The 17,462-nt window shown below is 46.9% G+C and overlaps 1 protein-coding gene across 8 annotated transcripts in view; it reads right to left on the bottom strand.

The window, feature by feature from the left end:
• FGF10 (fibroblast growth factor 10) overlaps positions 1-6,986 on the bottom strand; it is a 606,480-nt gene extending 599,494 nt beyond the window's left edge. For 4 of the 8 annotated variants that reach the window (XR_011201280.1, XR_011201281.1, XR_011201282.1 and 1 more), the window contains exon 1: positions 4,972-6,961. Coding sequence is in view for 5 of the 8 variants with exons in the window: in XM_069221549.1 (XP_069077650.1) it covers positions 4,972-5,263 (292 nt within the window). In the remaining 3 variants the exon portion in view is untranslated. Of the gene's footprint in view, positions 1-4,971 lie in introns of all 8 variants that reach the window. The other 4 variants (XM_069221558.1, XM_069221559.1, XM_069221564.1 and 1 more) reach the window with 2 other exon arrangements.
• Between the last annotated feature and the right edge of the window lie 10,476 nt (positions 6,987-17,462).

Below are 17,462 nucleotides of genomic sequence, written 5' to 3'. Positions count from 1 at the left end.
GCTCCCATATGAGACCTTCAGGTTATGGTCTGGTGTTTACAGTAGGTGCATTAACCCACTGAGCTATCCTGAGCTGATGACGCTGCTCTGCTTCCCAGCAGCCATGTACACATCCGTCTAACTAACATTGGGTAGTGTGCCGCTGAAGTCCGTCGCTAAGTGCCTTTCTTGGGAGCTGCGAGAACCGGACCAGGCTCGGCAGCACTCTGGGGAGGTGTACTCAGGCGCTGATGGGAATCACAAGGCCGTTAAAACCGTAACACTATCAGAAATGATTCACCGGCGAAACGCTGCACAGCGTGTTTATCGGGTCCTCTACAGCGAGGAACACGAAACTTAAGAAGCCACATTTAGAAGGCCGGGGCGACTCTAGAAAAGAACAATCGATTTTAATGACCCTTGTAGCAAACTAAGGAAAAAAAGAACACTAAGTCAAACTCTCCGAAGAGGGATGGAGTTTCTTTTTCAATAATAAAAGGTATTATAGGCTCACGTCAGTGTTCCAGTTCCTCAGTTTTAAAGAGTTCAAACAATAGTGTGCACCTTATTAGACAACGCCATTGGCCAGTGCTCACTTCAGTACAAGTGTGCACCAACCCTAAATAAAGACATATGAACTCGTAGATCCCGGTATAAAAATCAATTTGGCCAGTTATAAATGGTTTCTATTGATACTGCTGCTGCAATATTGCTTTTTGTGCATATGACGAACTCTCATCGAGAAAAATTCAGACTACATATGCACAGGTGAAAATCATCACGTGAGACACTTCAGGTGAGACACTGCGCCCCTTGTCTGGCACGGATACATGTCAACACCGGTCACCTGAAGCGCCTCGAGAGAGGACATAAAGGAACGGGAGAGGACATAAAGGAACGGGATGACGCTGCCCTTCAGGAATACCTAAATATGCACTCGTTAGACACCAGAAAAAGCGTGCTGCTGCGGCCATTGGTGGCATTTCACTCCTTGTAAATAAGTCTCAGTGACTAAAGAGCGTCAGGTGGTAATAATACAAGGTCCTAGGCCACTTACAGCTACTTCGAGAAGACAGAAGGGGCGGGGTCTAAGGGCGCCCCCGGCGTGTACCTGGCAGTGCGCAGCCGGTGCGCCATCCTATGGAGGCACCGAATAACTAAACTGAGACATGGGAATGAGGCCTGCGTGATAAGTCCCAGATGTCTCCGGTGCTAGGTGGGGGCGGGGGAGATGCAGCGGGCGCAGTGGCGGGGGAGCTTCCAGAAGCACCGGGAACAAGCACAAGGCGGCACACATGCTGTCGAACAGGCAGACAACAGGATCCGATTACCAGGGAAGGAAGGGTTGCGTTGCAAGGGACAAATGGGTCGGGTGCCTCCATAGCCCAGACAGGAGGAGCCGGGAAGCCTCCGGCCTGTGCGCTGTCTGTCAGTCATCACACACCTAGTCCCGTCCACCAGATGACCACGCCTCGTCCTGTTCACCGGATGCCCCCATGTCATAAGGACGTCATATTGCAATTCTTTAATTTTATTTTTCGGATCACTGTTTTCAGATGTGTTGGTACAAACTGCTTAGTTTCCTTGAACAAAGGATACAAGTTCCAGTATGCAACAGTAATTAAAAAGAAAAAAACATGACTGGAGCGCTGTATCCCGCATGACAAGGAGTAATTTAACAACTTTAGACTTACGGGTGACCTGGGTGGCTCTACAGTTGACGGACGCATGAGCAGCCTGCTCACTGACTCGAATAAAAATTGACATTCATTTTGAATGCCCATATGTGAATTCCTGCCGAAAAATATTTTAAGTATGCATTTATTCCCGTATCATGCAATACAATAGTTAACCCGACAACCCTATTGGCGTAAAAATAAATCATATTATTATACTATTAAAATGTGCAGATTATTGCATAGTTTTCGCATGGATTTAAAATTAAGTTAGGCGAATTATTCTGAAATATTGGTCAGACGGACTCCCGTTAGTCAGCAATGGCCAATTACCTTGGCCAGCCTAGCGGTTGGGGTCCGCGCTGACAAAATCCGATCACGTCTGTCGTACAGCCCCTTACTCCATCACTGCGCGTCCCTGCTGCATTTTTTGCTGTGCTCGCCGAACCCAGCGACTGAACACAGAATGGAACTAGTGCAATCCGGAGTGCGCCCAGGACAACTATTATAAGGTTTGCCATCTTGGTTAATTCCAGGACCGCATCACTTATCGGATTGGAGCCTAGGGTTCTGTGACACGTTCCAAATGACTGCATCTGATAGCAATGATGTGTAAAATAAAAGACCAGGATTGGGTACAAGGTGTTCTCGTGCCATGGAACGACTGGGCAACCCCAGTGCCCAGTGCTGAACCATTCCGCGCATCTCTAGGTATGAATGAAGTAGGTTTGGGCAGTCACTGAGGGAGGCAACCAGACCAGCTAAAAGATGCTCACTAGCTGGCAGTCTACCAAGAAAATGCCAGAGTGGCAGAATTGCCAGTTAAGCCTTGTCCCCAAGGCCCAGTCTCGGAAGTGGTCGCTGATAGTAGTGAGAGAACACTGAGGGCCTGATGCAGAGAGAGCTCTATGCTAAAGTGCGCCCTCAGTGTGTTTTGCCATTTGGTTACTGTGCCAAATGAGCGACCACTGAATAGGTTTGGCGAGTGCCAAGGTGTGGCCCGAGTGCATTTAGTGATGTGCTCCTTGACCCCCGTGTCATAAAACTGAACAGGTTTGGTAGGAGCCAGTGATGTTCTCGTGTGTTTAAAGGTGTGCGGCCGCTTGGTACAGTGAGATCCATTGGAAACGTGTTTGTTTGTCCCGGTGTCAAGACGGCACTGTGATGTGGTCGCTGAACCCATCGGCAGGCTGTTGGTTGGGTTTGGTGAGTGCCAGCTTATATTTCACGAGCATCGTGAACTGTGGTCACCAAATCTATTCTCAGATCTAGGCACACTTCCAGTGTGCCACTGTGTGACTCCTCTGTGATGTGGAGAGTGCGGCCGGCAAAAGCCAAGTATGGGTTTGTGGTCTTCCAGAATGTTACTCATTCTGCCCTACGGTTACTTTGCACAATGTTTACTTAGAACAGGCTTGTGGGCTCTCAATTGTGTGACTCTCATTGCGAACTGTGGACACTGTGGAGACTAGATGTGGCTCGACAAGGTTCTAATGACTGTGTGCCTGTGTCCAAAGACGTGTGACATGCCTCTTGCATAGCAGCGCATGACTACGGTTATGTGCGGAGGTGGCGGTGGCCAGTATCACCCAGGCGCCTGTAGTGTGTTAGTGTGTGACTATGTTTACCATGTGCTAGCTAAAGTTTGCCCAAATGTGGTTTGAGGTATGTCAGCACGTGATTCATCAGTTGTTGCGGTGTCTGTAAAATGTGAACTGATTTATAGTGTGCAGTGTGACCCCTGTATTACATAGTGTTAACCCCGACCACTGGAAGCATATGAGTGATTCGCCGTGAAGCAGTCAGCGCCATGTTTACTTTACACTGCGGCCAGTGGTTGAAAGTCTAACAGTGGTCTTGGCGTGCCAGCGTATGACTTCCATTCTTGCTATGAAGTGAATGCAGGTCTAGAGGTGCATATGTGAGTGAGTGACGCTTCTACTGTGTTGAGGTAGCAGTGGCCACCGTGAGTCTTCTGTGGTTTGTTGTGTGCCAGTTGATGGCTGCCATGTATTCCCTGCTGCCAGTACACGGCGGGAGGTGGCACATAGTGTGCCTGTGTGTATGTGAGAGTGGCTGCTGCCAGTGGGAGCCTGTGAGTGCTTACAATGTGCTGGAGTGTTTGTGTGAATATCCCTCGCCCACGTCTGTGGCCACAGTGGCAAGTGTAAGACTGAGAGCGGGTTGGAGAATGACAGTATGTTCGTGTGACTGACTTTTAGCCAGTGCTGTCACCGTGACCAGTGTGAGCTCGAAATGGGTTCACAGTGTGCCTCGGTGTGTGTGTGTGACACTTCTGGAGGCCAATGTAAGTCTAAAGGAGGTCTGCAGTGTGCCAGTGCGTGGGAGAGTGGCTCTAAACTGGTGCTGCACCAGTAAGAAAGTGTAAGCCTAGGTGAGTTTTTTGTGTACCACTGTGTATGTGTGTCAGTGACTCGGACGACACTGCAGTCACTGCGGCTATTAAAAGACTGGGCATAGGTTTACAGGGACCCACGTCCCCGGGGATGTCTAGGATGGGCCTGGAAACACACAAGCTGTGAGGACAGACCTTTCTCCACATACAAACGCGCAGACTCAAGGTTTACAGCACGTTTTATGTGTATCCATTTTTAAATGAACTTCGTAAAAAGTTCTAGGTACCACTGCTTCAAGGCTAACACTACAGGTTATTTTTGAGATAATTTAAAACAATTAACTACAAACGCGTATGTGTTTTTTTAAGCATTTGCCTCCAGTGCTAATTGTGTGTTAGTGATATTGGTTTGTCGTGCTTCATTTTAATAGGCATATTTAAGTGGCTTCGGGCTAGTTTTGTGGTCCCTTCTGCCAGGGTGAGCCTAGGACTGATGTGCAGTGGCCTCGGGGCGCTGTGTCAGCCACGCGCACTCGTGTTCTTCTCACGCACTAAACTGCTATAGCGGTCACCTAAACACGCACATGACAACAGAACGCCAGAAACATCCCTAGTCTAACATCCAGAAGGGTTTACGGATAAACACACCAGCGTAAATATCAAGTTATCGTCCACAGAAACATCCCATCTTCTTTGGCGGCTGCGTACTACTCACATCATTTGGAAAACAAATTAGGCTGTGTCTGCTGTGGGTGAAAGTAAATAAACTGTGTGTGGGGACAACTGTGAGTTCAAATACATTGACACTGGTACGCACACGTGCTTCCTTTCACACTGCGCGCTTTCAGCATCACCCTGGAACCGCAGGACGAAGGCCAGTGGCCCCCAGATTCCCAAATCCCCCTTCGTAAACCCCCCTCGCGGACAAACCCTCATGAAGCATCTGAGAGTGGCACTTACTGTACGGGCAGTCCTCCTTGGTGGTCCCTCCGACCTTGCCGTCCGCGTCGATCTTCAAGAAGTAGTTGGTGACGCACAGCAGTCTCCTCAGGCGCACATCTCCCTCGAGGTGCGGGTAGCTCCTTGCGTGTCTGCCCACCACAGGCACCGAGCCATTGGCGACCCTCGGCGACAGCAAGCCCCTGCCCAGGTCATGGCAGGTGACCGACAGGCACGACACCCAGAGCAGCAGTGCCAGGCAGGGCAGCTGGGACAAGGCGGAGGCACCCTTCCTCAGTACCCATCCCCACATCGTTGTGGAGCTCGCGGCAGCAGGGAACGCCTCACAAGAAGAAACATACTGGAAGGATGCGCACTGATGGGGGGCACGCGGGGGGCCGCCGGACACCTATCTCCCGCGGGGCTCGGACCTCGGCTGAAGTGAGTGCACCACCATCCATAACTCAGGGGACGAATCGCTTTCAGAGAGCGCCTCTCCCTGCGGTTCAGCTAAGTGGCTCTTTTTCTGTAACCAAAAAATAAAATCCTGTTCACCGATTCGTCTCCGTTTTTTTGTTCTAATTCCCTGACGACACGTTTAAAGCAGTGGCTCCGCTTCCCTCCAGACGGGCTCCCTTGCCATGTCAGATGCTAGAGTGTCCGCTCGGGAGAGGCTGAGAGGGGGGGAACATGTTCAGCGAGGAGTTTCCAGCGGGGCTCTGCTTCCACCCCCTCGCGCTTTTACACAGCCCAGGCCAGCTGTAAACTCTTCATCTAATTGTCAGCCTTGGGAAGGCAGGCTCGCTTTGAAGACCCCAAAGTGCTGTTTTTTCCGCCTGCCTGTAAACAGGTTGGGAGCCTTGGCTTGTAATGCTTGGTGATTAGGAACCAGAGGTGGGGTGTGCCTCTGGTGGTCAGTGGGGTCAAGCAGCGGTGGATATCTGAAACCCTGGCATAAGAGAAGAATTCCTTCTGGGCGGCATCACGGGAGCTGAGAGATGCTGATCGCAGATCAAGAGTCTAATCGCAGGGGCGAGAGATCTCTGACCCACACACGAACAGTCCCAGTCTCGAGGGGGCTCAGAAATCTCTGTCCAAATACGAACAGCCCCAGACTCAGAGGTCTCTGCCCCAAACACGAACAGTCTCACACTCAGAGGCTGCGAGATCTGTGACCCATACAGGAACGGCCCCTGTCTCAGGGGGTGAGAGATTTCTGTACCATACACCTACAGTCTCAGGGTATCTGGCCCACCCACGGACAGTCCAGTCTCAGCATCTGAGAGATCTTCGACCCACCCACGGGTAGTGCCAGTCTCAGGGAGTCTGAGAGCTCTCTGACCCACCCAGACAGTCCAGTCACGGGGAGTGAGAGATTTCTGCACAATACACCTTCAGCCTCAGTCTCAGTGGGTCTGAGAGCTCTCTGACCCACCCACGGCCAATCCAGTCTCAGGGGCTGAGAGATTTCCGACCCACCCAAGGCCAGTCCAGTCTTAGGGGCTGAGCGATCTTTGCGCCACACACCTACGGTGCCAACTTTCAGAGCAGCTGAGCCATACCTGGCCCGGGGAGCAGCGGATTCCAGCCTCACAGAGCTGAGTGAGATCTCTGTCCGCTCTGGAAACCAGGGCCCCAGTCTCAGTGGGCGGAGAGGTCTCTTTTCTTCAGACCAACAGTCCACAAACCTAAAGGGCTCCGAGAGGTCTCCTCTGTGGACCAGCAGCTTTCAGTCTTACATGGATGAGTATGTGTTCGTCAGCAACCCACGGTCTCAGAAGGGTGAAAAGGTCTCTTCTCGGCAGACTACAGCCCACAGTTTCATAGGGCTGAGAGAGCTTTCTTGCAGTCCAACATGCTCCTGTATGAGAAGAATGACCTAGTTTTTTCCCTGCAGTCTGGTAGCCGAGAGAGCTCTATTTTGAAGTCCAACAGGCCCTGTCGCAGAGAAAGAGAAGCGTCACCTCTGCAGCGCAGCAACGCCTTGTCTCTAAAGGCCGGTCTGTCATGCAGACCAGCAAACCCCAGTCTCACAGGGCTCAGAGAGATCTCTGCTGTACAGACCAACGGTCTCCAGTTTCAGAGGTGCTGAGGGGTCTCTCCTCTCCAGACCAACAGAGGAGGGAGGGCAATACGTTCTGTGCTGGGCAGATCAAAAGCTTCCAGTCTCACCGGGTAGGGGGGGGGCTCCCTTATTGGGACCAGCAGCCCGTATTCTCGGAGACTTTCGTCTGCAACCTAGTAGGCCCCAACTTAAGGCAGAGAAGTCTCGCCGTGCAGACGACGAGGAGCAGTGTGGGCATAAGAGATGGCCGGCAGCGCTGTAGCTAATAGAACAGAGAACCCCAGACTCTCTGCTGTTTGCATCTAGGCGCTTGCCTCTCCCTGTCCTGTCCGCTACACGTCTGCACATACAGCCTGCTCATTACTGTCCCAAATCTGTTTTCTCCCAGCTTGAACCAACACCCCCATCTTGTAGTGAGCTCCGCTATTTTTCTAAAAAAAACATGTTTGCTACTTCGGTCTCTTTTTTTTTGGCAGTACAGCGCTGGGGAGCCACCTGGAGCTTATTGCCTTTTGACTTTTTTGTACTTCTGCTAGAGGAGAATATCAACTGAGTTCGGAAGATGGGACAGGCAGATCAGACAGGGCTTAGGGCGAAGTGGAAGGCAGACACCATTAGCTCCCTTTTTGTCACCCTGGGCACAAGCAGCTAGCGCCGAGCCCCGCCCAATCCCCCCCCCCCCCCTTCTTTAATGAACCTCCGTCTCCCCGCTTCCGCCAGGGGAATAAAAACTTCACACTTTACCTCTCGCACTCCCCCCTCAGCGTGTGCAGTTTATCGAGACAAACACACCGGCGGCCACCTCCCACCCTCCCAAAACGAAACCAGCGCCCTCGACAACCACTATCTAATTGCCAAAATTACTCATTTTCTGAATCACGCTTTCACTTCAAAGCTAACGGTTTTTTTTTTACCAGAGAGTTCACCATAAACCAGCGGCTGCGTCTGGACTTTGCTTTTCTACGCAATTTCCTCAGCAGCTTTGCCATACAGAAAGCATTTGAGTACCTCAACATTTCCGCGTGTCTAGCAGCCTTCAGTGTGCAACCAGTTCATGCGATGTTTTACTGAGTGGACTGTGGCGAGGGCGCCTGGTTATGTGTCCCCCCGCCGTAGGACAGCCCACTGTGCAGAGGATTGAATTACAGGCAGATCTCAGGGTCAGAGTGACTGACTGACAACTGTGACTGACGTTTCTGATCCTACCGTGTACTGCACTGTGTCCCTTAAAAAATCCTGCATACGGCATGCATTCCCACGCGCCCCGCTCACAATTATGGGTGATGACTTTATTAGTCTGCGCATATCTTGGTTTCTTTAAAAATGATGCGGGTTTCTCGCTGAGTAAAGTTTCCTTGCAATGACTGTTAATGCGCACTGTATCTGCTGAAACTAAAATTTGCACCAGTTAAATCCCCAGTTGCGTTTTTGCAATGTCAGTGAAAGGATAGGGAGAGGAAGCTTGGATTGTGTGCTAAAAATTTTTTTTTGTCATAATGCATAACGGTTTCAACAAGTTGCTCCTGTATTAAATAAAGTTTGCGTTATGAAGAGGTGAACAAAAAAGCATAGAATTGTCTCGTCATATGAAGATCAGCATTTCATATCTTATTTTTCAGCAATCTATGAGCACCTCCACAAACTAAGTGATCACAGTTGTAATCCTAAACAGAGGGTCAATTATGACTTTAGGTCTTCACTGTTTAACTTTAGCAGAAAAAAATGAACATTGCCGAAGCCAATTAGTCTCGCCTTTGGGCTGTATAGACGTTGCCAATGTCTTTTCACATTGCTGTACAGTATCTTCACGTTGCAGTGCAGCATGGCCAGTAATGAAAAAAAACAAAACAAGGGAGGATGACTCAGTTGCGTCATTTTGTAAGCATGCAGATGAGTGATGATGCGTGGCAATGCCTCATTATACATCCACAACTACAAAATAACACGGGCATCTTTTTTACGTCAAGCGCGCAAGCGCTCTGATGTGTTGTAATCTATCTGTGGGCTTTTAACCACATTCACCGCATGCCCATCACTATCACTCGTTCATGGGCTTGCCTCTCAAAAATCCTTTGTTATCATTGGTAAATGCTTTACATTTGTCTCTGATTGGGGTGGTTTTGTTACCGCCTTGCACACTGACCCTGTTACATGGATAATTGCACAATTGCTGATATGTGTGACTACGCGTGAACTTCTTTTTCCTTTTGTGTCTCTCCTTCGCGCTCATGCTCATGGTGGCCGTGGCACTTTGAATCGGTTTGATTATGTCAACTGTTTTACTTTTCATTTTCAATTTATGTGGCAAGAAAAGTCCAGTTATGAATTTACAACGATAATAGCTCTTACTCAGCAAACGCAAGACTCATTGCATTGCAAATGCTTTCTTATCTACCTATCTGGAAGGAATTGGTAAATAAAAAAATAAATAAAAAAAAAATGAAAAAAAAAAAACGTAGCACGTAAGTGCATTTTTTTAGGTGGAGGGGCAGGCAGCAATCTCCCGAAAAAACAAACAAAAAAGATAGTAAAAGAATAGTGCAGGTTAGTGGGCAGTGGGCATGAAGAGGAAAAGCAGCAAATAATGGAGAGAACGTGAGCAAGAAAGCTACACTGAGTGTAAAGGAGGGGGAGATTGACAGGGACAGAAGATCACGAGATAGAGCTTGCAACATGCAGGAGAAACAACATGACACATGAGTGGGTATTTGGAGAAGTGGGGTAAGAACACGAGCAAGAGCGCTTGAAAACACATACACTCTCCTGGAGTGCTTAAGCAAAAAGTAAACGTAGGTCCCTAAAAGTGAGCAGTAGAAGAATAAAAGCCAGTTAATCAGAGAGGTGGTAAAGAGGCTATGCTCCAGGAAGTAACACACATAAGATAAAGAAGCTGGGACAAGAAAGCTTTCAAATAAGAAGTAAGCAGATGAGCATGGGCAAAGCTTCACAGGGGTGTTTGGGATGTTACAGCTCCCCAATAAATGTATTATGTAATAAATAGTTGGGTACAGGAGCTTTCAGTCAGGTGCTGTGAGGTGTCTGTCAGATTTCACCTAGAGTTTTTGCATGCACATACAGATTAAAACACATACACGCACTCTCTTCACTCTGTTGTGAAGTTCTGAAAACATATTGGTTATTTTACTAAATATTTTAAGTACCACTAACAATCCACACTGTTCTAATTTTCCACTGCCCCTTAAGCGCCTCTCATGGCTTGCTTCTCAGATAACTTATGTTTACAAGATAGGCCAGCATGATTGTTGGGAAATCTGAACGTCACACCCCTCCTGTCTTACTGACCAAGTTATGCACCTGCATATGAGAGTGACAATAAAGCCATCCGATGAGATGCAACAGGTGGGCAGTAAGCTACTGTAAATTCTTGCTAAGTCCACAATAGATCTTTACAACCATACAGCTTGCACTGTCTCGTAAGGTCAACTGAACAAGCATAAAGTAAACCCAACATGGGTACCCCATACACCCACATGCAGCAGTCTAGGTACTTACTTAGGGCCTGGTTATGAGAGTGGCGGTCTGTGCACTGCCATGGTGGCAGTGGCAGTTCGACAGCCATCAGCTTGGCGGTTGGACCACTGTATTATGATCTTGGTGGGCCTATGGAGCAAAGACCACCATGGTCACGCCGGCACCACCAGGAGGAGCCAGTGTTTCAGCTGGACACATTATGATGTTGCACACGCCAACGTGACCACGGAGGTCCAACCACCATGTCCTAGCTGACAGAAATGTACATCAAAAAGGAAGAAACTCACCTGCACCATTACACGTCCTGTGCCGCCATAGAGTCCATCACAGACGCTCTGTCGCTGCTGCTGCTGCTGCTCATCGATGGAATCCAAAACCCACATTGCTGTGGACACAACCAATGGTGAGTACACACACCTACCTGTGTCATTAGCCTTAACAACAGTTCATCACACCGTCGTGAACATGACATGGGGCTCACGCTATGGACACTAATTACACTTGTCATTGTGTCCAAAGTCGGAGTCATTCACAAATAAGGACACATTCACAGCCATTAAACGCCCCCCTTTGGGAAGGTCACTGACACTGCACCGCCACACTACACAAAACCATGTCTGACCATCTCAGGCACAGGTTCAGCAAAGTGTACACAACATTGTGTCACACTCCCTCTGTTATCATTGCCAATATGAGACCGTGGTAATTGAGAAAAAGGGATCAGATCGGATTGACCACGATTCCCCGAGGAGTCTTTCTTGTCATGTGCCCAGTTGCCACAATCATCTCGGTGAGAGGCGAGGGATGAGGTGCTGCTAGTTAGCCAGGAAACCCGGATTAGGCCGACTGGTGTCTTATGGTGTGGAATCATCCTTAGTACCCACAATTCTTCTGATCCTGCCTACCGAATCCAGTAGCCTCATTAGCATAATGAGAACCCACATGACATGGCACTGCCAACGTTTGGTCAGGCAGTAATTTTCGGATCCTCCTAAGTATCTCTGTCTCATGAAAGGCTAAAGACACCTCAAGACTATATACGGAGACATCCGTGGTATTGAGGATTTCCTCCTATGCTTAATAGGTAGTACCTATCTTGTGTTGTAGGTTGTTCAAGTTTGAACCTTAAAAGGAGCTATACCCACTTGGTGTCCTTATATCTGAACACATATCTACCAATAATATGGCGAACCCACAACAGGTAGCAATTGCAGTAAATATGCAACCTCCCCTCACTGCACATTTATTGGCAAATGGCCTAACGGCCCTAGGGGGTCCAGTCACATTTGTTTTTTTTTTATTCTTGGGTCACCTTTCCAGCAGCCGATGGGAACACAAATATGTTTCATCACTACACACCTGCAAACGCACCTGCACAATACAGAGCTTATGCATACCTAGAAATACCCTTATCTTATCAAGACCATAATAACTGGCTTGATGGCACCACGCCACATACAATATTACACGTGAGGTTTGGTGCTCTGAGCAATGTTGGCCCGACCTGGCCTTTATTGGCCACAAATACACCACAACGTGATGCAGCAACCTTAGCTGTAGCTGAGAATCGCTGCCTATATATAGAGCTCACGACAATATACAGACTTTCATTACAGTTTATTATGCAGACATTAAATACTAACCCAGCACGTGCTGCCCCAGTGCAACCACATGCAGTTACGCCAGGCATTAACCCGGCTACTGTACATTCGATCATGGGTAAGGTACCCGCCAAGCAGAAGGAAATTCAGTTTTGGTTAGCACAAAAAATAAATGCGCTGAAAGCAGTGTTTCCCCATATGGGACCTCAGGATAAACATAGAATTCTCACTATGTGCTTGCCATTCGGGATGCTTCCCACAGTTGATAACTGCAATACATGGGGCACGGTATTTGCCACTCTATACTACCACACACGGTACACCAACACCAATCTTCTGGAGGTGTTAAAACAAATTCAAGATGAATACGGGGCTGCCCCGGCCTTGGATTTGGGGATGCATTTAATGGGCAATTTCAAACAGTACCTTTAATTATATGAAGTAACCTTAAAGGGGAAGCAGTTGCACTAGCAGTGCGCATGCAGCTCTGGGACATTCCTGTACAGGATCAAGAACGTGAGCTGCCTAAGATTATCGCAGAGACCTATTCTAGTATTGGTCGAGATTGTCTGGGGGCCAGACTGATTAAACCACAATTTCAAGGTAGATCTAACAAAGACACTACCAAGCAAGCGCCTGATGGTTCTAAAAAAGGCTGTGATAAAAAACAACAAACACCTAAAAAAGAAAAGGGAGAATCTCCGCATGCCGAGACCCCACTAAACATATATAACCTTAGGAATAGGGATAATATAAAACCCGCCTGACAGATATCAATATACTGATACCCGACAATCTCATTCCTTTCAGGACTCACTGGAAAAATGCAGTGACAGAGGTGGGCGGTCAGAGCAGCGAACTGAGTAAGTGAAACTGAGAAAGGACTCACAATGCTCGTCTGAAGTTTCAGTTAAAAAAAGAGAAATTTCCCCAACAAAAACCCGAATTTAAAAAGAAAAAAGTGGCAGCAGTTACAATCCAGCATGCCACTCAAGAAGAGGGCTTTACTGAAGAACAGGAAGTGGGCACTGGCACTGCTCGACAGTGTGGCAGAGGTCACAAAAGTTCACCAGAATCTTCAAGAGCATCTGGAGATGAAAGCAACTGATGACTTCTTGCAAGCTGAGACTGCAGGTATGAGTGTCTCCACACCCGATAGGGTGTATAAAGTAACTATTCAGTTAGAAGGAGACATTGAACGCATCATAGATGCCATCTTTTGGGACCGCGTCATTTCTATTTATGATATTTTACTGGCTGAAAATGATTGGCCACTAGAATTTATCCGCAATCTCCCTTACGGAGAGGATGTTATTGAAAAATCCTTTTCTCCCCTTGTACCCAGAAAGCTCATTGAAATGCACACATATTGGGCAGTGGTGCAAGCACCTGCATTATATCGCAATCATGAAGGGTGGGACAAAGATTCCCCCTGCCATGTAATACCGATAAAATCCCAACCGCAACCTCAACTTCAATATCCAATAAAGTATGATGCAAAAGCACCTGTGAGGGAAATCCTCAACCAATTAGAGTACCAGGGTGTTATTGAACCCTCAGACTCATCAATGAATAATCCATTATTTCCTGTTGCTAAACCCGACCACTCATATAAAATAGTCTTAGACCTCAGACATTTAAATAGTCAGACAAAAACATTTGCTCTACAAAATAGCGCAGCACGGATGAACAACATTGTGAAGAAAAAATACAAAATGACCCTGGATATTTCCAATGGGATTTTCTGCCAAAACATCATGCCTGAAAGTAGGGACTTAACAAGTTTTAGTGCCCTTGGCTCTCAGAAAAAATTCTGCAGACTCCCTGAAGGCTACAAGAACAGTCCAGGTCTGTTCTCAGCTTGTGTTACATCAATCCTACACAACATAGACCCTGTGGCGCTGTTATACGTGGAGGACATCTACCCCACAGATGACAACCTCATGCAACATTTAAGACGGGTAGCCCGCATTGTTGTAGGATTTGCCAAAATCGGCGTAAATTCAACTTCTAAAAAACAAAAATAGCCTTTCTTAGTGTTCCATTCTTGGGATGCGAACTGTCAGATGGAGGCAAGAGCATTGCGCCCTCATTTTTTGAAAAATGCGCAGAACTACAACCACCAACCATGATAAAAAAGCTCCAGTCAGTGTTGGGCTTTTCTAAACTTTGGCAGAACATATATTTCAGATTATGCACAATACATTAAACCATTATATGACCTAATACGTCCAGACTTTACCAGCAAATTCTGGATAGTCGAACACACAATGCATTCTAAGAGCTTTGCAAAAAAGACATGGTTGAAGCAAAACATTTACATATAAGGGACAATAAAAAACATTTGGTCATCAGAGTAATTGCTGGGGCCATTGGTTTCACCTATGTGACATTTAATGAAGGTGAGACCGTCCTGATTGTATACATAGCACACTTATACTCCATAGCTGAAAAACGCTTTGCTCCCACTGAGAAAATTCACACTGCTGTTCAGATGGCGGCCCTTAAAGAGAGACTTCTGGCCCAGGGGAAGCACATTATTGTCATATCCCCAATTCCAGCCCTTGAAGCTGTTACTAAAGTGAGTGTTCCAAACACTAAAGCACTGCATTCATGTTTTATCCAATGGGCAACGTCCCTGAAGGTCACTGAGGTTGACTATGTTTTTGACTCTAAATTACGTGCCCAAGAATTCTTACAGTATGAACTTGAGTATCCAGTTCCAGCAAATACATTGCCCATCAAACAATATCATACAATCCTTTACACTGATGGTTCAGCCCAACCAGCAATAGGCACCAAACATCAATACTCTGCTGCTTGCGCAATCGTGAGTGGATACATGAAGAATGGCAAGTTCTATCCACAAAATACTTACACGCAAACTCTAGGAGACTGCACTGCACAACTTGCAGAGCTCAAGGCTCTGGTGATGGCACAGGAACATACAGATCCTGAGCAGATGTTGTTGGTTGTCTATGATTCATACTATTCTGTCCAGTCCTTCAATGAATATCTGCATTACTGGCACCAAAATGGGTTCAGAGATTCAAAAGGCAACACCATTAAACACAGACTTCTGTGGAGGAGAGTAGCAGATCTGAAAGAAATGCTACCCAATGTCCATGTTGTACATACACTAGGACATCAGTGTGTTAGAATACACATTGATGGCAACACTTTGGCTGATGAGGCAGCCAAATCAGCAATAGCTCTGGCTTCTGTTGCTGCAGTAACTCATTCTAAATTCAAAATGGATGATGAAACACTGGCAGCCGTGAAAGCTTCGACTGATGCACGCCTTACCTAAAGCATATCCTGCTAAATATTCCTACCGGATAGCAGGCATGTTTGATGCACAAGTAAATACCAGGTGTGGGATTCCTAGTGATTCCCAATAAAGATCTAAGACCTGAAATTAATAAAAGCAGTGCATGAGGGAGTTGCTTCTGCTCATGCTGGTGTGGCGACTACAATTTCAATATTACAATCACGCTATCTACAAACAGGCCAAGCAGTATGTCCTTTGTTGTGACATCTGCCAGCAAATTAAAGGATCTACCGTCAATCGCCCACCACAGACACCCCTCCTCTTTTCCAACAAACTCTTACAATGTGTGTACTTGGACCACTGTGGTCCCCTCACACCAGATAGTGCATACAAATACATCCTAGTCGCTGTTCACTCATGCTCTAGATTTCTATGGGTTTGGCTACAACACCCGACTGACGCTCAAACTGTTATTAAAGATTAGCAAGTCTTTATCGGCACATATGCTGTTGCGGCCTTACCCTCGAACCAGGGCCCTGCTTTTGCCTCAAGGGCTTACAGGGACACCATGGCTTAGTTAGGGGTACAACTGCATTACTCGTCTCCATTTCATCCCGAGGGAAATAGTGTAGTGGAGTGACAAAACTGAGATTTAAAGCAATCTTTAACAGCTAGAGTATTAGGCATGGGCTGTAGTTGGCTTACACACCCACATGGAGTCCAGACAGCATTTAATAATCTATCCAGAAGGTCCCTTGGGGGGCGTATGTCATATGAATGCCTCTTTGGAACTCAAATGTATGTTCCAGATCTTGATGGTCCTGGCCTGGAGGTGGCAGATACACCCTTTGCCATAAATGAACGTGCCACTGTCTTGCAGGACTTACAACAGTTCTTTGATGACAACTCATCTGCCAATGTTGCCTCCTCTGGAATCAGGGATGTACCAGTAACATCTACTTGCTGGACCCCAAAACTTGGGGATCTTGTGTGTGAAAAGATTGCTGTGAAAAAGGAGTTTGGTCCTTCTTATTGTGCACCAGTCCCAGTCCTGGGAATCCAAGGTGCCAGAACTGTTATTCTACCACCGCTGCCAGGTTCTAAAGAAAATCACTATGACATGGACAATGTCAAGTTATACCATGTGGCCGATCCTGCACAGCAGACCTGGAGGGCTCCTGGTAGTACCCTAATCCCTCTCACTACAGACCAGGATGTTCCTCTACAAGTCTTCAATAGCAACGTTGAAACATCTCCGAGCTTGGGTAGGGTGGGAAATGAACTTTCTTTGGTTCCTCTGACAACTAATTCCACAATAAGTACTGGTGATAATGAGCAATTTTATACAAATTCTACACAAACGGGTGACATAGTTTACTATGAACCACCAAGGGACTTCTCTGCAAGTTCTCCTCTTCAACACACAGCTTGAGTTTTTGCACAGACTGATTCTGGTTATTTTGTTGACGTTAATTACACTTTTACTGGCTCATCTGCCTCTACTGCAACAGAACTGTCAAGAGCACGTAAGCTGACACATTGGCTTAAAACTAACTATTTTATTGGTCCATGGAATGGCTCTTATTGACTATACTTGCCTTTCTACTTTGGATTCAGTTTGTAATTGTTTTCTTTTTCCTTATCCATGTTCATTTCCTACCTGAATGCTCTACAGTTGAACTGGTGGATGAGGTCCTAAAAACCACATTTTTCATCACACAAAATTTGCAGAGACTTGTCCCTAGTGAACATTACAGCCATACCAATTCCTGATGCGATTGCTTGGGATAAAGTGTTATTCGATATGTATGGGCCTACTGAGGTCATTCAAATACCATATGTATTCAAACTTTCTATGAATGATGTAATCACACCCCGAGTTGTTTCTGATGATTGGGATGTGAAAACTGTTGAAGCTGTGATGTCGGATCTACAGTATTATACAGAAGATGTATATCAATTTAAAGGAAATCATGGAGATATGTTCTGTTATAATTACTATGGAAATCATTTCATTACAGAGCAAGTACCCTAAAGACTATTTTTAAACACACACAATGGGAACAACTCCACCAGTAGGCAG

Source organism: Pleurodeles waltl, chromosome 1_1 (genome assembly GCF_031143425.1).
Source record: "Pleurodeles waltl isolate 20211129_DDA chromosome 1_1, aPleWal1.hap1.20221129, whole genome shotgun sequence".
NCBI lineage: Eukaryota > Metazoa > Chordata > Amphibia > Caudata > Salamandridae > Pleurodeles > Pleurodeles waltl.
This window is presented reverse-complemented; position numbering and strand designations above follow the sequence as displayed.